The 23,702-nt window shown below is 45.3% G+C and overlaps 1 protein-coding gene across 3 annotated transcripts; it reads right to left on the bottom strand.

Annotated features, from left to right (window-relative positions):
• Positions 1-1,907: 1,907 nt before the first annotated feature.
• On the bottom strand, positions 1,908-21,829 carry litafd (LITAF domain containing). 3 transcript variants are annotated; one of them, XM_071393262.1, is made up of 5 exons: positions 21,743-21,829; positions 7,250-7,311; positions 4,960-5,076; positions 4,431-4,626; positions 1,908-4,081 (listed from the first exon to the last, which is right to left on the bottom strand). In XM_071393262.1, exons 2-5 carry the CDS (start codon positions 7,290-7,292, stop codon positions 3,943-3,945), a joined length of 495 nt encoding a protein of 164 aa, XP_071249363.1. In that variant the 5' UTR covers positions 7,293-7,311; positions 21,743-21,829; the 3' UTR covers positions 1,908-3,942. The 3 variants fall into 3 exon arrangements, with proteins under 3 accessions (XP_071249363.1, XP_071249449.1, XP_071249533.1); XM_071393348.1 differs by lacking the exon at positions 21,743-21,829 and adding an exon at positions 21,434-21,578; XM_071393432.1 differs by lacking the exon at positions 21,743-21,829 and adding an exon at positions 9,445-9,579.
• Between the last annotated feature and the right edge of the window lie 1,873 nt (positions 21,830-23,702).

Raw genomic sequence — 23,702 nt, 5'->3', positions numbered from 1 at the left:
GTACAGGTGAGTTGTGGTGTGTAGGTACAGGTGAGTTGTGGTGTGTAGGTACAGGTGAGTTGTGGTGTGTAGGTACAGTGGGTTGTGGTGTGTAGGTACAGGTGGGTTGTGGTGTGTAGGTACAGTGGGTTGTGGTGTGTAGGTACAGGTGAGTTGTGGTGTGTAGGTACAGTGAGTTGTGGTGTGTAGGTACAGGTGAGTTGTGGTGTGTAGGTACAGGTGAGTTGTGGTGTGTAGGTACAGGTGAGTTGTGGTGTGTAGGTACAGGTGAGTTGTGGTGTGTAGGTACAGTGGGTTGTGGTGTGTAGGTACAGGTGGGTTGTGGTGTGTAGGTACAGGTGAGTTGTGGTGTGTAGGTACAGGTGGGTTGTGGTGTGTAGGTACAGGTGAGTTGTGGTGTGTAGGACCCCTTGACTTGTTCCACATTTTGTTAAGTTACAGCATTATTCTAAAATGGATTAAATATTGGTTTTTCATAAGCACACTACCCCATAATGACAAAGTGAAAAAGGTTTTTAGAAATGTTTGCAAATGTATTAAAAACAGAAATGTCTTCTCTCGACATTGAGCTCAGCAGCATCGTGCTTCCATTGATAATCCTTGATGTTTCTATAACTAGATTGGAGTCTACCTGGAATTTAGACTACTTGGAGTCTAAATTAAATTGATTGGACATGATTTGGAAAGGTGCACACCTGTCTATATAATGTCCCACAGTTGACTGTGCATGTCATAGCAAAAACCAAGCCATGAGGTTGAAGGAATTGTCCGTACAGCTCCGAGACAGAATTGTGTCGAGGCACAGATCTGGGGAAAGGTACCAAAAAATTGTTGCAGCATTGAAGGTTCCCAAGAACACAGTAGAGCTAGAGCTGGTCACATGGCCAAACTGAGAAATTGGGGGTGACCAAGAACTCGATGGTCACTCTGACAGAGCTCCAGAGTTCCTCTGTGGAGATGGGAGAACCTTCCAGAGGGACAACCATCTCTGCAGCACTCCACCAATCAGGCCTTTATGGTAGAGTGGCTAGACGGAAGCCGACACTCTGTAAAAATCACATGACAGCCCACTTGGAGTTTGCCAAAAGGCACCTAAAGGACTCCGAACATGACAAACAAGATTCTCTGGTCTGATGAAACCAAGATTGAACTCTGGCCTAAATGCCAAGTGTCACGTCTGGAGGAATCCTGGCACCATCCCTATGGTGAAGCATCATGCTGTGGGGATGTTTTTCAGCGGCAAAGACTGGGAGACTAGTCAGGATCGAGGGAAAGATGAACAGAGAAAAGTACACAGAGATCCTTAAGGAAAACCTGCTCCAGAGCACTCAGGACCTCAAACTGAGGGCGAAGGTTCACCTTCTAACAGGACAACGAACTTAAGAACACAGCGAAGACAACGCAGGAGTGGCTTCGGGACAAGTCTCAATGTCCTTCAGTGGCCCAGCCAGAGCCTGGACTTGAACCCGATCGAACATCTCTGGAGAGACCTGAAATTCGCTGTGCAGCGACTCTCCCCATCAAACCTGACAGAGCTTAAGCAGAACTGCAGAGAAGAATTAGAGAAACTCCCCAAATACAGGTGTGCCAAGATTGTAGCGTCATACCCAAGAAGACTCAAGGCTGTAATCGCTGCCAAAGGTGCTTCAACAAAGTACTGAGTTAAGGGTCTGACTTATGGAAATGTGATTTTTCTGTATTTTTTTTGTTGTATAATGGGGTATTGTGTGTAGATCGATATGGGGGGACGATTGAATAAATGTTAGTAAGGCTGTAACGTAACAAAATGTGGGAAAAGTCAAGGGGTCTGAATACTATCTGAATGCACTGTATGTGATAAACCTTTTGTCTTTAGCTCAAACAACTTGTTTATTTTAACCAAGGGGGTCAGTTAAAAACCACACAAAAAAAATGATAACATATTTTATTAGAGGCATATAATCTATATAAGCAATATAACACTCCATGTCTCGTCAGCTGTGTGGTGTTACACATTAATATAACAGTACTCCATGTCTCGTCAGCTGTGTGGTGTTACACAATATAACAGTACTCCATGTCTCGTCAGCTGTGTGGTGTTACACATCAATATAACAGTACTCCATGTCTCGTCAGCTGTGTGGTGTTACACATCAATATAACAGTACTCCATGTCTCGTCAGCTGTGTGGTGTTACACATTAATATAACAGTACTCCATGTCTCGTCAGCTGTGTGGTGTTACACATTAATATAACAGTACTCCATGTCTCGTCAGCTGTGTGGTGTTACACATCAATATAACAGTACTCCATCAGGTCAGCTGTGTGGTGTTACACATTAATATAACAGTACTCCATGTCTCGTCAGCTGTGTGGTGTTACACATTAATATAACAGAACTCCATCAGGTCAGCTGTGTGGTGTTACACCAATATAACAGTACTCCATGTCTCGTCAGCTGTGTGGTGTTACACAATATAACAGAACTCCATCAGGTTAGCTGTGTGGTTACACAATATAACAGAACTCCATCAGGTCAGCTGTGTGGTGTTACACAATATAACAGAACTCCATCAGGTCAGCTGTGTGGTGTTACACAATATAACAGAACTCCATCAGGTTAGCTGTATGATGTTGCACGTCATTGTAGTTGACAGGCTGATGAGTTTTATCAATAAAATCAAATTTGGTTTATTCTAAAATAAGGTAAAACACCCAGTCCTTTATGTACATAACAGCTTTGTGAAAAGGGGGAAGACCTGGGGAGGGCCCTAAATGACGCCCGATTGTAGGAATCATAGTTATAATGATAATTATCTGAATATTGGGCTCGTTGTCTGTCGGTTGGTCAACCCAGGGCATTAGTCAAGGGAATATAGATAGTAATGTATACATTTACCAGGGAATCATGTCTGTCGGTTGATCAACCCAGGGCCTTATTCAAGGGAATATAGATAGTAATGTATACATTTACCAACCTGGGTTTGTGGGAAACCTGGGAAGGTTATTGTGCATCCCTGCTCCCTCTGTGAACAAGGTCCAGGTTGAGCTCTACCACATCTTCATCTGCTAGCTTGTTTTTATTTTAATTTTACAAAAAATAGTTTACAGATTTATACTATTTACAACCCTCTGGTACAGTAAATTAGGTCAGCATTTAAACTAATGTGCGGACCAAATTGTAACCTATTCCCTATGTAGTGCACTACTTTGTACTAGCTCCCTCTCGAACGTAGTGCACTATATAGGGAGTAGGGTGCCATTTTGGGATTCATCCTATGACTGTGTAATCCTGTAGGTTTCTGTGGGGCTGCTGCTAGGGGGTCTCTCCCTTCGGCTGGATTCCATTCTGAAAACATCCCCCCTTTTCCTCTCCCTCGCTGTTATGAAAGAGTGTAGATAAGAGCAGTATTGAAACCCACATTTTAAAGGGCAATCTGCAATTCAAAGAACTACCAAACGGTCACCCTGACCCCGCCACTGCATTGGTAAACAGCTGAGGGATGGGGCTGGATAAATATAACCACTCTCCAATTCCTCCACCGAGCTGTGGGTGCATGAGGGAAAGGGAGCATGTTTCCTGTGAGAAAGGCATTTCACTGTACTGATGCATTTCTAATGGAATCCAGCCCAGACTGAGAGAGTGGCCAGTGGTCAGACTGAGAGCAGAGCCACAGCTCCCCTGCTGGTAGTAAAGCATATTGGCAGTCAGCAGCAGCTCCCCTAGTGGTGGGTGGTGGTATGGCGGTAGCAGCAGCTCCCCTAGTGGTGGGTGGTGGTATGGCGGTCAGCAGCAGCTCCCCTAGTGGTGGGTGTTGTTATGGCGGTCAGCAGCAGCTCCCCTAGTGGTGGGTGGTGGTATGGCGGTCAGCAGCAGCTCCCCTAGTGGTGGGTGGTGGTATGGCGGTCAGCAGCAGCTCCCCTAGTGGTGGGTGGTGGTATGGCGGTCAGCAGCAGCTCCCCTAGTGGCGGGTGGTGGTATGGCGGTAGCAGCAGCGTGGCTTTTCCACGTGGATAATGCGGTTACAGCGAGGACAGGAGTGGTACACATCCTTAAAGTGTTTGAAGAAGAACGGGATCAGACAGCAGCCCACTACCAACCTGGGAGAGAGAGGGGGGGATAGGAGGGGTGGGAGACGGGGAGAGTGGAGTGGTGGTGGGAGATTGAGGGGGAGAGAGAGAGGGGTGGGAGAAGGGTGGGAGAGAGACATGGTGTTCAGTTGATTTTAGACATGTCTACTTCCCTCAAAAGAATCAAGACATTCTATAATTCCTCCCCCTCTTCTTTACTCCCCCACAGAGGATGAAGACCACTTTATGGGTCCCTCTGTTCCCCTCTATCCCTCCCACCCTCCTCCTCCTCCTCTTTACTCCCCCATAGAGGATGAAGACCACTTTATGGGTCCCTCTGTTCCCCTCTATCCCTCCCACCCTCCCCTTCTTTACTCACCCACAGAGGATGAAGAGGATGCACGATAGCCAGGCGAAGGCTCCGACTTTATAGGTGACGTTCGTCATCACCTGTTGTTGACAGGAAGTACAGGTGGTCATGCCCTCTGAACGGCCCAGTTCTTCGTCATAACTCACAAACCTCTGAGGAGGAGCTTCACCACCTCCTCCAATACCACCTCCTCCACTGGTGTACACTAGGGGAAGAGAGAGAGAGAGGACAAGTTATATTTTGTCTGGCTCCAACACTGCTGGTATAGATGGGAACAAGGGAGAGAAAGATGGTATAATGGGTAGAGACAAGAGAGAGACTTATGCTGCCTTCAAAATGTCCCCCTTGGAACCTGGGGGGTTTTCCCCGGTTATAAATACGCCATGATTGTGTTCAGGTTTCTTTTGAAGTCAGAACAATTCTTCAACCAATGAGATGTACATTTTAGCTAGCTAGATGAGCTAGCTGATGTCGCTACAGTTCTGGTGTTGTGTGCTTGCGTACAGTATAAATTAGGCTTAAGACAGGAAGTGCTTACCTGGTTTGCCCTGAGACTGAGACACAGAGTAGTTATTGGAGGGGATGGTGGAGGAAGGAGGGTTGAAGGGGGTATGGACATGATATACCTTCACCCCAGTATCACCTTGTCCTTCAACTGGAAGAGAGAGGGAGACAGAGGGAGGGGAGAGATGAGAAGGAGAGAGAGACGGAGGGACGGACGGAGGGAGAGGGAGAAGGAGAGAGAGGGAGGGGGAAGAGAAGGAGAGAGTTGCGGGGGAGAGATGAGAAAGAGAGCGAGACGGAGGGACGGAGGGAGGGAGAGGGAGAAGGAGAGAGAGGGAGGGGGAAGAGAAGGAGAGAGTTGCAGGGGGGTTGATAGAGAGTTAGGAAAAGAGAAAGAGAGAGTTTGATTAGATGGCTCCAATATGTAAAATAGACTGAGGACAATCTATAGCAAGTGACACCTGGAACTTATGATACACAGGTACAGTATAGTTACAACCTGGGACGTAACCTATATAATACACAGCTACAGTATAGTTACAACCTGGGACGTAACCTATATGATACACAGCTACAGTATAGTTACAACCTGGGACGTAACATTTATAATACACAGCTACAGTATAGTTACAACCTGGGACGTAGCCTATATGATACACAGGTACAGTGTAGTTACAACCTGGGACGTAACCTATATGATACACAGGTACAGTATAGTTACAACCTGGGACGTAACCTATATGATACACAGCTACAGTATAGTTACAACCTGGGACGTAACCTATATGATACACAGCTACAGTATAGTTACAACCTGGGACGTAACCTATATGATACACAGGTACAGTATAGTTACAACCTGGGACGTAACCTATATGACACACAGGTACAGTATAGTTACAACCTGGGACGTAATCTATATGATACACAGGTACAGTATAGTTACAACCTGGGACGTAACCTATATGATACACAGGTACAGTATAGTTACAACCTGGGACGTAACCTATATAATACACAGCTACAGTGTAGTTACAACCTGGGACGTAACCTATATGATACACAGGTAGAGTATAGTTACAACCTGGGACGTAAACCTATATGACACACAGGTACAGTATAGTTATAACCTGGGACGTAACCTATATGACACACAGGTACAGTATAGTGACAACCTGGGACGTAACCTATATGATACACAGCTACAGTATAGTTACAACCTGGGACGTAGCCTATATGATACACAGCTACAGTATAGTTACAACCTGGGACGTAGCCTATATGATACACAGCTACAGTATAGTTACAACCTGGGACGTAACCTATATGATACACAGCTACAGTAGAGTTACAACCTGGGACGTAACCTATATGATACACAGGTACAGTATAGTTACAACCTGGGACGTAACCTATATGATACACAGGTACAGTATAGTTACAACCTGGGACGTAACCTATATGATACACAGCTACAGTATAGTTACAACCTGGGACGTAACCTATATGATACACAGGTACAGTATAGTTACAACCTGGGACGTAATCTGTATGATACACAGGTACAGTATAGTTACAACCTGGGACGTAACCTATATGATACACAGCTACAGTATAGTTACAACCTGGGACGTAACCTATATAATACACAGGTACAGTATAGTTACAACCTGGGACGTAACCTATATGATACACAGCTACAGTATAGTTATAACCTGGGACGTAACCTATATAATACACAGGTACAGTAGAGTTACAACCTGGGACGTAACCTATATGATACACAGCTACAGTGTAGTTACAACCTGGGACGTAACCTATATGATACACAGGTACAGTATAGTTACAACCTGGGACGTAACCTATATGATACACAGGTACAGTATAGTTATAACCTGGGACGTAACCTATATAATACACAGCTACAGTGTAGTTACAACCTGGGACGTTACCTATATGATACACAGGTACAGTATAGTTACAACCTGGGACGTAACCTATATAATACACAGGTACAGTATAGTTACAACCTGGGACGTAACCTATATGATACACAGCTACAGTATAGTTATAACCTGGGACGTAACCTATATAATACACAGGTACAGTAGAGTTACAACCTGGGACGTAACCTATATGATACACAGGTACAGTATAGTTACAACCTGGGACGTAACCTATATGATACACAGCTACAGTAGAGTTACAACCTGGGACGTAACCTATATGATACACAGGTACAGTATAGTGACAACCTAGTATGTAATTGTACAATACAACTTTACAGTCCTCATGTTACAGCGAACAGCAGAATGTTGACGTACCTGGTATGTTGTAGGGGGGAGGTTCTTTTCCATTTACGCTCATTGTCTTCTGCCTGGGCTTTCTGTGAGAGGGGTCAGAGGTTAGGTGTGTCTACCATAAGCACTGTCACATCAGCATCGTCCTCTGGAGCAAGCCAGGCTCATCAGGACTGAATCAACCAATCATCATGTCTAATCAAGACTTGAATCAGGTGTTTTTACAGGCAGGGCTGGAGTGAGAGGCTTCATAAGCGCTACATAAAAAACTATTATTTCACAAATCATCTATCAGCGCTTGTCAACCTCTATAAATGGTGCATAAAGGGTGACATATGTACCATTATAGGTTGAAGTGCCAGATGTGACATGAAGCACTATGTTTACACACCATTTATAGAGGATAACATACACATATAGATGATTTGAGAAGCATTTATGTAGTGCTCTATGAAGCCTTTACACGTTGTAGTTGGTTTAAAGTGGGACTGAAGTGAGGCCTTAGATATGAAGTCAGCCCCTGTAAAACTATGCAAGTCCAACCCAGACTGACATAATGCTAGTCCAACCCAGACTGACATAATGCTAGTCCAACCCAGACTGACATAATGCTAGTCCAACCCAGACTGACATAATGCTAGTCCAACCCAGACTGACATAATGCTAGTCCAACCCAGACTGACATAATGCTAGTCCAACCCAGACTGACATAATGCTAGTCCAACCCAGACTGACATAATGCTAGTCCAACCCAGACTGACATAATGCTAGTCCAACCCAGACTGACATAATGCTAGTCCAACCCAGACTGACATAATGCTAGTCCAACCCAGACTGACATAATGCTAGTCCAACCCAGACTGACATAATGCTAGTCCAACCCAGACTGACATAATGCTAATCCAACCCAGACTGACATAATGCTAATCCAACCCAGACTGACATAATGCTAGTCCAACCCAGGCTGACATAATGCTAGTCCAACCCAGACTGACATAATGCTAGTCCAACCCAGACTGACATAATGCTAATCCAACCCAGACTGACATAATGCTAGTCCAACCCAGACTGACATAATGCTCGTCCAACCCAGACTGACATAATGCTAGTCCAACCCAGACTGACATAATGCTAGTCCAACCCAGACTGACATAATGCTAGTCCAACCCAGACTGACATAATGCTAGTCCAACCCAGACTGACATAATGCTAGTCCAACCCAGGCTGACATAATGCTAGTCCAACACAGACTGACATAATGCTAGTCCAACCCAGGCTGACATAATGCTAGTCCAACCAAGACTGACATAATGCTAGTCCAACCCAGACTGACTTAATGCTTGTCCAACCCAGACTGACATAATGCTAGTCCAACCCAGGCTGACATAATGCTAGTCCAACCCAGACTGACATAATGCTAGTCCAACCCAGGGTGACATAATGCTAGTCCAACCCAGACTGACTTAATGCTAGTGCAACCCAGACTGACATAATGCTAGTCCAACCCAGACTGACATAATGCTAGTCCAACCCAGACTGACATAATGCAAGTCCAACCCAGGCTGACATAATGCTAGTCCAACCCAGACTGACATAATGCTAGTCCAACCCAGACTGACATAATGCAAGTCCAACCCAGGCTGACATAATGCTAGTCCAACCCAGACTGACATAATGCTAGTCCAACCCAGACTGACTTAATGCTAGTCCAACCCAGACTGACATAATGCTAGTCCAACCCAGACTGACATAATGCTAGTCCAACCCAGGCTGACATAATGCTAGTCCAACACAGACTGACATAATGCTAGTCCAACCCAGACTGACATAATGCTAGTCCAACCCAGACTGACATAATGCTAGTCCAACCCAGACTGACATAATGCTAGTCCAACCCAGACTGACATAATGCTAGTCCAACCCAGACTGACATAATGCTAGTCCAACCCAGACTGACATAATGCTAGTCCAACCCAGACTGACATAATGCAATCCAACCCAGACTGACATAATGCAATCCAACCCAGACTGACATAATGATAGTCCAACCCAGACTGACATAATGCTCTATTCAGTCACTAGGTGGTGTTACAACACCAGGTACGGAGAACACACACACACACACACACACACACACACACACACACACACACACACACACACACCTGAAACCTGTCATTCTACAGTCTAATAGTTATGGTAAGAATGAGCAGAACAACCTCAGTGTCCTGTAGTTGTTCAGGGAGTGTCGTCTTCTGAAGGTTACAGGCGAGGCTTCACTAGTCTCAGTACCAGTCTGTTAAGCTGACATTCCTCTCCTTGTACTCCGTGTCAGATGTTTAGCATGAGTGGAATGACGGCCTAACAGACTGGTACCCAGAGTAGTGCTCCACTGTGTTGGTTATGAGTCACTGTCATTTAGAGAGCTATATATATTTGGTTTCCATTAGCTGTTACTATGGCAACATCTACTCTTCCTGAATTCCACAAAGAAGTAACATTACAAAACAACCACAGGAATATGGGACCAAATATGGGACTTTGGACTATTTTAATACACACAAGGGAATTTGTTCAACTACTTTTGGTCCCGTAAAATGGGGGGGGGGGAGGACTATGTACAAAAAGTACTGTCATTTCTAAACGGTTGACCTGATACAGATGAAAATATACCCTCAAATGAATGTCTGCACTCTGACCTTTAACCTCATAGTCATCGTATAATTTCAAAGTGCTGGAGTACAGAGCCAAAATAACAACCAATGTGTCACTGTTCCGATACTGTTGTAGCTCACTGTCTCTGACCCCAATCCACAAACAGCAGAACATTTATATAGTGAGATGATCTCATTACTGGATCAGTGTTGTGTTGCTGCAACCTTCTGCAAAGCAGGGAATTCTGGGACAAAAGGTTCAGAATGTTGTAATTCCATTTGGAAGCTAGAAGACTGACTCTCTATCCTGTACCTGTTAAACCTGACCTGAGATGGAATTATCTATCTGACCCAAATCTAACTCTACCCCAGGTTCAGACACACACACACACACACACACACACACACACACACACACGCACACACACACACACCCTGCCCATCCATCAGACAAAGATTTTTAACTGTCTGTCACTCAGTCCTCTGCTGTCAGTGGGATTATACACTATGCAACATGAAGGATGACTATTTTAACTAGGGTGGGGACCAAAGGCCTACAGACACTAGGGTGGGGACCAGAGGCCTACAGACACACACAGACACTAGGGTGGGGACCAGAGGCCTACAGACACACACAGACACTAGGGTGGGGACCAGAGGCCTACAGACACACACATACACTAGGGTGGGGACCAAAGGCCTACAGACACACACAGACACTAGGGTGGGGACCAGAGGCCTACAGACACACACAGACACTAGGGTGGGGACCAGAGGCCTACAGACACACACATACACTAGGGTGGGGACCAGAGGCCTACAGACACACACATACACTAGGGTGGGGACCAGAGGCCTACAGACACACACAGACACTAGGGTGGGGACCAGAGGCCTACAGACACACACATACACTAGGGTGGGGACCAGAGGCCTACAGACACACACAGACACTAGGGTGGGGACCAGAGGCCTACAGACACACACAGACACTAGGGTGGGGACCAGAGGCCTACAGACACACACAGACACTAGGGTGGGGACCAAAGGCCTACAGACACACACAGACACTAGGGTGGGGACCAGAGGCCTACAGACACACACATACACTAGGGTGGGGACCAAAGGCCTACAGACACACACAGACACTAGGGTGGGGACCAGAGGCCTACAGACACACACATACACTAGGGTGGGGACCAAAGGCCTACAGACACACACAGACACTAGGGTGGGGACCAAAGGCCTACAGACACACACATACACTAGGGTGGGGACCAGAGGCCTACAGACACACACAGACACTAGGGTGGGGACCAGAGGCCTACAGACACACACATACACTAGGGTGGGGACCAGAGGCCTACAGACACACACAGACACTAGGGTGGGGACCAGAGGCCTACAGACACACACAGACACTAGGGTGGGGACCAGAGGCCTACAGACACACACAGACACTAGGGTGGGGACCAGAGGCCTACAGACACACACATACACTAGGGTGGGGACCAGAGGCCTACAGACACACACATACACTAGGGTGGGGACCAGAGGCCTACAGACACACACAGACACTAGGGTGGGGACCAGAGGCCTACAGACACACACATACACTAGGGTGGGGACCAGAGGCCTACAGACACACACAGACACTAGGGTGGGGACCAGAGGCCTACAGACACACACAGACACTAGGGTGGGGACCAGAGGCCTACAGACACACACATACACTAGGGTGGGGACCAGAGGCCTACAGACACACACATACACTAGGGTGGGGACCAAAGGCCTACAGACACACACAGACACTAGGGTGGGGACCAGAGGCCTACAGACACACACATACACTAGGGTGGGGACCAAAGGCCAACAGACACACACAGACACTAGGGTGGGGACCAGAGGCCTACAGACACACACATACACTAGGGTGGGGACCAAAGGCCTACAGACACACACATACACTAGGGTGGGGACCAGAGGCCTACAGACACACACAGACACTAGGGTGGGGACCAGAGGCCTACAGACACACACAGACACTAGGGTGGGGACCAGAGGCCTACAGACACACACAGACACTAGGGTGGGGACCAAAGGCCTACAGACACATGTAAACGCACACATACACTAGGGTGGGGACCAAAGGCCTACAGACACACACAGACACTAGGGTGGGGACCAAAGGCCTACAGACACACACATACACTAGGGTGGGGACCAGAGGCCTACAGACACACACAGACACTAGGGTGGGGACCAGAGGCCTACAGACACACACATACACTAGGGTGGGGACCAAAGGCCTACAGACACACACAGACACTAGGGTGGGGACCAGAGGCCTACAGACACACACAGACACTAGGGTGGGGACCAAAGGCCTACAGACACACACAGACACTAGGGTGGGGACCAGAGGCCTACAGACACACACAGACACTAGGGTGGGGACCAGAGGCCTACAGACACACACATACACTAGGGTGGGGACCAGAGGCCTACAGACACACACAGACACTAGGGTGGGGACCAGAGGCCTACAGACACACACATACACTAGGGTGGGGACCAGAGGCCTACAGACACACACATACACTAGGGTGGGGACCAGAGGCCTACAGACACACACATACACTAGGGTGGGGACCAGAGGCCTACAGACACACACAGACACTAGGGTGGGGACCAGAGGCCTACAGACACACACATACACTAGGGTGGGGACCAGAGGCCTACAGACACACACAGACACTAGGGTGGGGACCAGAAGCCTACAGACACACACATACACTAGGGTGGGGACCAGAGGCCTACAGACACACACATACACTAGGGTGGGGACCAGAGGCCTACAGACACACACAGACACTAGGGTGGGGACCAAAGGCCTACAGACACACACATACACTAGGGTGGGGACCAGAGGGCTACAGACACACACATACACTAGGGTGGGGACCAGAGGCCTACAGACACACACATACACTAGGGTGGGGACCAGAGGCCTACAGACACACACAGACACATGTAAACGCACACATACACTAGGGTGGGGACCAGAGGCCTACAGACACACACAGACACATGTAAACGCAAACATACACTAGGGTGGGGACCAAAGGCCTACAGACACACACATACACTAGGGTGGGGACCAGAGGCCTACAGACACACACAGACACATGTAAACGCACACATACACTAGGGTGGGGACCAGAGGCCTACAGACACACACAGACACTAGGGTGGGGACCAGAGGCCTACAGACACACACAGACACTAGGGTGGGGACCAGAGGCCTACAGACACACACAGACACTAGGGTGGGGACCAAAGGCCTACAGACACACACATGCACTAGGGTGGGGACCAGAGGCCTACAGACACACACATACACTAGGGTGGGGACCAAAGGCCTACAGACACACACAGACACTAGGGTGGGGACCAAAGGCCTACAGACACACACAGACACATGTAAACGCACACATACACTAGGGTGGGGACCAGAGGCCTACAGACACACACAGACACATGTAAATACACATACACACACACACACACATATGGAATAGACACAGACAAATAAACACACACAGACACCTTGGTGGAAGCAGTCATACACCCGTAGAGCAGAAGAGGAGGAATGCAGCCCTACAGAATGCTTCCCTTCCCTGTCTGTCTCCTCTGGTGCCTTACAGAATGCTTCCCTTCCCTGTCTGTCTCCTCTGGTGCCCTGCAGGATGCTTCCCTTCCCTGTCTGTCTCCTCTGGTGCCTTACAGAATGCTTCCCTTCCCTGTCTGTCTCCTCTGGTGCCCTGCAGGATGCTTCCCTTCCCTGTCTGTCTCCTCTGGTGCCCTGCAGGATGCTTCCCTTCCCTGTCTGTCTCCTCTGGTGCCCTACAGGATGCTTCCCTTCCCTGTCTGTCTCCTCTGGTGCCCTACAGGATGCTTCCCTTCCCTGTCTGTCTCCTCTGGTGCCCTACAGGATGCTTCCCTTCCCTGTCTGTCTCCTCTGGTGCCCTACAGGATGCTTCCCTGTCTGTCTCCTCTGGTGCCCTACAGGATGCTTCCCTTCCCTGTCTGTCTCCTCTGGTGCCCTACAGGATGCTTCCCTTCCCTGTCTGTCTCCTCTGGTGCCCTACAGGATGCTTCCCTGTCTGTCTGTCTCCTCTGGTGCCCTGCAGGATGCTTCCCTTCCCTGTCTGTCTCCTCTGGTGCCCTACAGGATGCTTCCCTTCCCTGTATGTCTCCTCTGGTGCCCTGCAGGATGCTTCCCTTCCCTGTCTGTCTCCTCTGGTGACCTACAGGATGCTTCCCTGTCTGTCTGTCTCCTCTGGTGCCCTGCAGGATGCTTCCCTGTCTGTCTCCTCTGGTGCCCTGCAGGATGCTTCCCTTCCCTGTCTGTCTCCTCTGGTGCCCTGCAGAATGCTTCCCTGTCTGTCTCCTCTGGTGCCCTACAGGATGCTTCCCTTCCCTGTCTGTCTCCTCTGGTGCCCTACAGGATGCTTCCCTTCCCTGTCTGTCTCCTCTGGTGCCCTGCAGGATGCTTCCCTTCCCTGTCTGTCTCCTCTGGTGCCCTGCAGGATGCTTCCCTTCCCTGTCTGTCTCCTCTGGTGCCCTGCAGGATGCTTCCCTTCCCTGTCTGTCTCCTCTGGTGCCCTACAGGATGTTTCCCTGTCTGTCTCCTCTGGTGCCCTGCAGGATGCTTCCCTTCCCTGTCTGTCTCCTCTGGTGCCCTACAGGATGCTTCCCTGTCTGTCTCCTCTGGTGCCCTGCAGGATGCTTCCCTTCCCTGTCTGTCTCCTCTGGTGCCCTACAGGATGCTTCCCTGTCTGTCTCCTCTGGTGCCCTGCAGGATGCTTCCCTGTCTGTCTCCTCTGGTGCCCTGCAGGATGCTTCCCTTCCCTGTCTGTCTCCTCTGGTGCCCTACAGGATGCTTCCCTGTCTGTCTCCTCTGGTGCCCTGCAGGATGCTTCCCTGTCTGTCTCCTCTGGTGCCCTACAGGATGCTTCCCTGTCTTTCTGTCTCCTCTGGTGCCCTGCAGGATGCTTCCCCGTATTTGAAGGGATGCCTTAAGATAAATGTCCTGAAAACTCTACTGAATGAAAAGGGTTTTCAGTGGTTGAATGAAATGTATTCAGAGAGCATTACACGACTGAAAAAGGGAAGTCTGAATGCCAAATACTGAGAATTGCGTAGGAAAGACGTTCTTAGGAAAGGTATAAATTCCTAAGTTGGGATCAGGCTCTAAACGAGGAAATACAAGGTAAACATATACTGTCCATCTCTACAGTTTTGCCTTAGCGGAGACTTGCTTCCATTCAGCCACAAGAGCATTAGTGAGGTCTGGCACTGATGTTGGGCAATTAGGTCTGGCTCGCAGTAGGCATTCCAATTCATCACAAAGGTGTTCGATGGGGTTGAGGTCAGGGCTCTGTGCAGGCCATTCAAGTTCTTCCACACCGATCTCAACAAATCATTTCTGTATGGACCTCGCTTTGTGCACAGGGGCGAAACAAGAAAGGGCCTTTCCCAAACTGTTGCCACAAAGTTGGAAGCACAGAATTGTCTAGAATGTCATTGTATGCTGTAGCATTAAGATTTACCTTCACTGGAACTAAGGGGCCTAGCCCGAACGAAGTAAAAACAGCCCCAGACCATTATTCCTCCTCCACCAAACTTTACAGTTTGCACTATGCATTGGGGCAGGTAGCGTTCTCCTGGCTTCCGCCAAACACAACACATTTCCACTGCTCCAGAGTCCAATGTGGGCGAGCTTTACACCACTCCACCCAATGCTTAGCATTGCGCATTGTGCTCTTAGGTTTGTGTGTGGCTGCTCGGCCATGGAAACCCATTTCAGTCATCTCCTGACGAACAGTTCTTGTGCCGATGTTGTTTCCAGAGGCAGTTTGGAACTCAGTAGAGAGTGTTTTGCTACCAAGGACAGAGGATTTTTACGCGCTACGCGCTTCAGGACTCAGCAGTTCCGTCCTGTGAGCTTGTGTGGCCTACCACTTCACGGCTGAGCCGTTGTTGCTCCTAGATATTTCCACTTCACAATAACAGCACTTCCATTTGACCGGGAAAGCTCTACCAGGGCAGAAATTGAACGAACTAACATTGAAAGTCACTGAGGTTTTCAGTACAGGCCATTCTACTGCTAATGTTTGTCTATAGAGATTGCAGAGCTGTGTGCTCGATTTTATACACCTGTCAGCAACGGGTGTGGCTGAAATAGCTGAATCCACACATTTTTTCCACTTTCGGCCAAGTCGTGTATATGCACATTCCTCTCCGTTTCAGCACCAATTGGTAGTTTAAAAAACCTCTTACCTTGTAGATTATTTATGGTTAGGATAGTATTTATGAATCATGAAAACAGGTTTGGTGAGCCTTTATGCACAAAGAAAAAATATGTGTGTGATGTAATTCGTAGGAAAATACACAATTGTTCTTTGCGACTTCATTCATAAGAGAATACATTTTTGGAACAAACTTTTGGAAGTTATTAGACCAATGCATGATGGGAAATAGAGTTCTACACAGGCTTTTTTTGTGTCCCACATTTATTTATATAAAAAACAAACGTGTTAACAACCCAATATTGTTAATTAACCAGGTTTTCACAGAAATAATTATAATAGTAGCCTTACGCTGTTTAATTTATTCACTCCAATACTGTTTTCTATGATTGTTTTCACTTAAATGTTTGTAGTTTGAATGTTGCAGTAATTATTACATGGTTAAAGAGTCTCTGCTTGATTTAGCTTTTGGTATATTTGGTATTTTTATACATATTCTGTATTTCCACTGAAGAAAGCAATAATTAATCAACACAATAATTAATCAACACATATATACTAAAATGTAACTAGGCAAGTCAGTTATGAACAAATTTTTATTTACAATGACGGCCTACACCAGCCAAACCCAGACAATGCTGGGCCAATTGTGCACCGCCCTACGGCACTCCCAATCACAGCCGGATGTGATACAGCCTAGATTTGAACCAGGGACCTTTTGCACTGAGATGCAGTGTCTTAGACCGCTGCGCCACTCGGGAGCCCTGGTTTTATATAACACTTTAAACAGGTAGTTTGTAAATGTGTAGAATGTGTTTGTTTTGGGTCCACACTGGTAAGTGAACTTATGTAAATGAGACAGTCACAGTGGATGTTGTTCTCAATAACTGGTCGGGTCATAACACTTTCCTATTCAGCTTCAGGCAACTTTGATGAAAGGCTTGTTCACACCTGTAAGGCTTGTTCACACCTTGTTCACACCTGTCGTGACGACTTCTATCCATCACGCCCATTGCTGCTTATCCATTGTTCACTAGATATGTACATCAACGTAATTACATCCAACACAATGTTGAAAAACAGAACGCTTCCCACCACTAGGTCACATAACTAGACCTGAGCTGGACGTGATCCCAACGCTGCCACCAGTGTAGCGGAAGACAGTGAAAGCTGCAACACGGACTCTAACCAGGACTCATACGTGGCAAAGTGAGCTCTAACGGCCGGTGCCGTGAAAGTCTTGTAGGCCTCTGGGCAGAGGCAGTAGTCCAACAATGCTGGCATATGCCTTGTTACAACAGCCTAATTATATAACATGTTTGACAGGACCGTAATAATCATCATGAAACGGCCTTGGAAGTGCCGTAAGTGTAAGCCAACATAAATCATTATTTTACATTAACCTGTTTAACTTCATTGATATGGCTTAGTTGATCATAGTCTAGACTTATTATTGATATGGTTTAGTTGATCATAGTCCAGACTTGTTATTGATATGGCTTAATTGATTATAGTCTAGACTTGTTATTGATATGGCTTAGTTGATCATAGTCCAGACTTGTTATTGATATGGCTTAATTGATCATAGTCCAGACTTGTTATTGATATGGCTTAATTGATCATAGTCCAGACTTGTTATTGATATGGCTTAGTTGATCATAGTCCAGACTTGTTATTGATATGGCTTAATTGATCATAGTCCACTTGTTATTGATATGGCTTAGTTGATCATAGTCCACTTGTTATTGATATGGCTTAATTGATCATAGTCCACTTGTTATTGATATGGCTTAATTGATCATAGTCCACTTGTTATTGATATGGCTTAATTGATCCTAGTCCAGACTTGTTATTGATATGGTTTAGTTGATCATAGTCCAGACTTATTATTGATATGGTTTAATTGATCATAGTCTAGACTTGTTATTGATATGGCTTAGTTGATCATAGTCCACTTGTTATTGATATGGCTTAATTGATCATAGTCCACTTGTTATTGATATGGCTTAATTGATCATAGTCCACTTGTTATTGATATGGCTTAATTGATCCTAGTCCAGACTTGTTATTGATATGGTTTAGTTGATCATAGTCCAGACTTATTATTGATATGGTTTAATTGATCATAGTCCAGACTTGTTATTGATATGGCTTAATTGATCATAGTCCAGACTTGTTATTGATATGGCTTAATTGATTATAGTCCAGACTTGTTATTGATATGGCTTAATTGATCCTAGTCCAGACTTGTTATTGATATGGTTTAGTTGATCATAGTCCAGACTTGTTATTGATATGGCTTAATTGATCATAGTCCACTTGTTATTGATATGGCTTAATTGATCATAGTCCAGACTTGTTATTGATATGGCTTAATTGATTATAGTCCAGACTTGTTATTGATATGGCTTAATTGATCATAGTCTAGACTTGTTATTGATATGGCTTAATTGATCATAGTCCAGACTTGTTATTGATATGGCTTAATTGATTATAGTCCAGACTTGTTATTGATATGGCTTAATTGATCATAGTCCAGACTTGTTATTGATATGGCTTAATTGATCGTAGTCCAGACTTGTTATTGATATGGCTTAATTGATCATAGTCCAGACTTGTTATTGATATGGCTTAATTGATTATAGTCTAGACTTGTTATTGATATGGCTTAATTGATCATAGTCCAGACTTGTTATTGATATGGCTTAGTTGATCATAGTCCAGACTTGTTATTGATATGGCTTAATTGATCATAGTCCAGACTTGTTATTGATATGGCTTAATTGATCGTAGTCCAGACTTGTTATTGATATGGCTTAATTGATCATAGTCCAGACTTGTTATTGATATGGCTTAATTGATCATAGTCTAGACTTATTATTGATATGGCTTAATTGATCATAGTCCAGACTTGTTATTGATATGGCTTAGTTGATCATAGTCCAGACTTATTATTGATATGGCTTAATTGATCATAGTCCAGACTTGTTATTGATATGGCTAAATAAAGTTAAATAAAGGTTAAATAAAGGTTAAATAAAATAAAATTCCCCACTTTTATTGATGAATTCATTTCCCATCATGAACATGTATCCCCATTTCCCAATCAGATACCTTCATCGATACCACAAAAAAAAAAACTGACAAAATCAGCTTTTTACTCCAATCTGCCATCCCTCATAAAATCCGACCCAGCACCAGTATCCCAAAGTGTTAAGTGAAAACAAGCATAGAAAACAGTATTGGCATTAATAATAATAATTTAATAAATATATAATATAATAATAAAACAACGTAAGGCTACTATTATAATTATTTCTGTGAAAACCTGGTTAATTAACAATATTGGGTTGTTAACACGTTTGTTTTTTTATATAAATAAATGTGGGACACAAAAAAAGCAAGTGTAGAACTCCATTGCCCATCATGCATTGGTCCAATAACTGCCAAAAGACTATTCTGAAAATGTGTGTATTTTCACACAAATTAAGCCACACAAAACCACACAAAAATTTACCAAAATCTGCTGAAATACATTTTGGACATATTTGCATGAATTGCGTGTGATATTGTGTTGATGACAACAAGTCAGGTACAAAATGTTACGACTTCATCTGTGCTCTGCTCCATAACCGATTTCATTTGCCTCAATATTCGTTTAAAAAATATGTATTATCAACTGTTACTAATGATCCTCAGCAACAACGACATGGCAATGAGTGTGTTTACAGAGGAAGCAAATGAAGACAAATGAAACAATGTTATTAAATGGAATGGTGATGTAGACTATACCAACCGGAGGGAACTAACAGTAAATTGGCTTATTAGACCGACTGACAGTCCATACTGGTAGTGGTTAATAGTTAACATGATAGAAATAGGAAACAGAGAAAGTCAGGGTAGTCTATAATTAAACAATAAGGCCCGAGGAGATGTGGTACATGGCCAACATATCACGGCTAAGAGCTGTTCTTAAGTACGACACAACGCGGAGTGCCTGGACACAGCCCTTAGCCGTGGTATATTGGTCATATATCACACACCCCCGAGGTGCCTTATTGCTGTTATAAACTGGTTACCAACATAATTAGAGCAGTTAAAATAAATGTTTTGTCATACCCGTGGCATATGGTCTAATATACCATGGCTTTCAGCCAATCAGAATTCAGGGCTCAAACCACCCAGTTTATAATGAACCCTTATAGATCCACTGAACACGCCGATTGGCACCTGTTTTTCTGTTGCTCATTAGAAAAAATAGATTTTTTCCTGACCGATTCTGCATTTGGTTAGGGATGTTTGTCCCTCATGAGACACCGTAGCCGATTTGTCAAGGATTTTTTTTAGTTGCGCAATTTTACATCGAACCAAGGTGTTTGGTGCAGTATTTCTGGAGTAAAAACGTGTTGTCTACGTGTTGTCTCACGTAAACAGTCGGAGCTGCTGAACAGGTCTGTCTCACTGTCTGTGCCATCGCATAGAGAGCGATCACGACAGCTGTTCAACCCATGTTAGTGGGCGAAAGGACATCAACAAATCAAAGCCCAGCATTCATTTACCCATTGTGATGCATGGATGTTCCAAACTCCATTTTATACAAAACTGACTTTATGACCAAAATTATCCTATTTCCACTTTGTAGTCAATTGTGACACTAGAATAACTGTTTCTGACTCATATGGACACCCCATAGGACGTTTTCAAAGGGATTTGTTGCTCTATAACTCTCAGACCAGACACCTACTCCATATGGACACCCCATAGGACGTTTTCAAAGGGATTTGTTGCTCTATAACTCTCAGACCAGACACCTACTCCATATGGACACCCCATAGGACGTTTTCAAAGGGATGTGTTGCTTTTTAAAGGCAGTTGCTCTATAACTCTCAGACCAGACACCTACTCCATATGACAGAGAGACAACTCCCAAGCACCTAACCCCCTGATGACATCACACACTTTGACACCTCATCGCTCTCTAAGTCTCACAGGTGGATAGTGAATGATTAGTATTTCAACAGCTTGGTTTAGTTTCTGTAGCCTGTCTCAGATCGGTTTCGGTGTAAAATCTATGGAAACTATCCACTGGGCACCGATGTCAGTTCAACGTCTAGTTTTGATTTACATTTGGTTGAGTTGTCAACTAACGTGAATTCAGTGTGAAATCAACAATAAATGTCCCCATGTCATTGGATTTAGGTTCGAAGTTGGGTGAAAAAAAATTATAATAATTTCATTACGTTGATGACTTTATGCAAATCCAATCAGTCTTCCACGTTGATTCACCGTCATCACATAGATGTTTGGGGGTTGAAATGACGTGGAAACAACATTGATTCAACCAGTTCTGGCCCAGTGGGTTCTAAGTTATCAAGCGGCCTGAACCTCACACCTGAAATCACCTGAAAGCCGCAGGTCAACCCCGACGACCATAACAATGAATGTCATTCAGTATAGATTCTTACCTTTTATTTATTTATTTAATTTAACCTTTATTTAACCTGTCTAACAACAACAATAATGAATGTAATTCAGAGAGAGAGTCTTACCTGTCCAGCTGTGTAGATAGATATGTGTTGAAGCTGTTGATAGTACGGAGAACTCTCTCTCTGCTTCCCTCTTTCCCTTATCCACTCCCAGGCCCCGCCCCCTTATCCAAGTCCCACCCCCTCATTAACCTAGTCCTAAATATGTCATAGGAATCTTCCTGGGTGGATGATACTGTACAGGGCCCGTCTCAATGTGCGTTCCAAAGTCGCACCCTATTCCCTATATAGTGCACTACTTTTGACCAGGGCCCATCCCTTTTCCATCCAGGGCCCTGGTCCAAAGTAGTGCACTATATAGGGAATAGGGTACCATTTGGGATACACCCTGAGTGTGTTTTCTCTGTGTGTTCTTTGTTTCCGTGTGTTTTGTGTTTGTTGGCATGTAGTAGGGCTGGGCCTGTTTCTCAGCAGTAGTCTACTCTCACTATAACCTGTTTCTAGCCACCTGTACTCTTACCTGACTATTAGTCCAAACTTAGAGGGACTTATCACACACTTCTGGTGCCTTCAGAAAGTATTCACAAACCTTGACTTTTTCTGCATTTTGTTACGTTACAACCTTATTCTAAAATGGATTAGATTGTTGTTTTTCACTCATCAATCTACACACAATACCCCATAATGACATCACAATACCCCATAATGACATCACAATAACCCATAATGACATCACAATACCCCATAATGACAAAGCAAAAACAGGTTTTTGATTTTTTTCTCCCACATTTATATATATATATAAACAAAAAGAAATGAGACATTTAAATAAGTATTCAGACCCTTAACTCAGTACTTTATTGAAGCACCTTTGGCAGCGATTACAGAATTGAGTCTTCTTGGGTATGACGCTACAGGTTTGGCACACCTGTATTTGGGGAGTTCCTGTCACGGCCGTCGTCGGAAGGAGACCAAGGTGCAGCGTGGTGAGCGTACATTTTCTTTTATTATTGTAAATGACGCCAACAAAACAAGAAACGAAGAAACAACCGTGAAGCTTAACAGGGCTACAGTGCCACTAACAAAGTCAACTATCCACAAACACCAAAGTAAAAAAGGCTGCCTAAGTATGATTCCCAATCAGAGACAACGATAGACAGCTGTCCCTGATTGAGAACCATACCCGGCCAAAACATAGAAATACAAAACATAGAAATAAAGAAACTAGAATGCCCACCCTAGTCACACCCTGGCCTAACCAAAATAGAGAATAAAAGCCTCTCTATGGCCAGGGCGTGACACTTCCTACCATTCTTCTCAGCAGATCCTCTCAAGATCTGTCAGGTTGGATGGGGAGCGTCGCTGCACAGCTATTTTCAGGTCTCTCCAGAGATGTTCGATCGGGTTCAAGTCCGGGCTCTGGCTGGGCCACTCAAGAATATTCAAAGACTTGTCCCGAAGCCACTCCTGCGTTGTCTTGGCTGTGTGTTTAGGTTCGTTGTCCTGTTGGAAGGTGAACCTTCGCCCCAGTCTGAGGTCCTGAGTGCTCTGGAGCAGGTTTTCATCAAGGATCTCTCTGTACTTTGCTCCGTTCATCTTTCCCTAGATCCTGACTAGTCTCCCAGTCCCTGCAGGTAAAAAACATCCCCACAGCATGATGCTGCCACCACCATGCTTCACTGTAAGGATGGTGCCAGGTTTCCTCCAGACATGACGCTTGGCATTCGGGCCAAAGAGTTCAATATTGGTTTCATCAGACCAGAGAATCTTGTTTCTCATGGTCTGAGAGACTTTTGGGGGCCTTTTGGCAAACTCCAAGCGGGCTGTCATGTGCCTTTTACTGAGGAGTGGCTTCAGTCTGATCACTCTACCATAAAGGCCTGATTGCTCTTCGGACAATTCCTTATATAGACAGGTGTGTGCCTTTCCAAATCATGTCCTATCAACTGAATGTACCACAGGTGGACTCCAATCAAGTTGTAGAAACATCTCAAGGATGATCAACGGAAACAGGATGCACCTG

Source organism: Salvelinus alpinus, chromosome 1 (genome assembly GCF_045679555.1).
Source record: "Salvelinus alpinus chromosome 1, SLU_Salpinus.1, whole genome shotgun sequence".
Classification (NCBI taxonomy): Eukaryota; Metazoa; Chordata; class Actinopteri; order Salmoniformes; family Salmonidae; genus Salvelinus; species Salvelinus alpinus.
The sequence above is the reverse complement of the archived record's forward strand: the minus strand, read 5'-3'. Positions and strand labels throughout refer to the sequence as shown.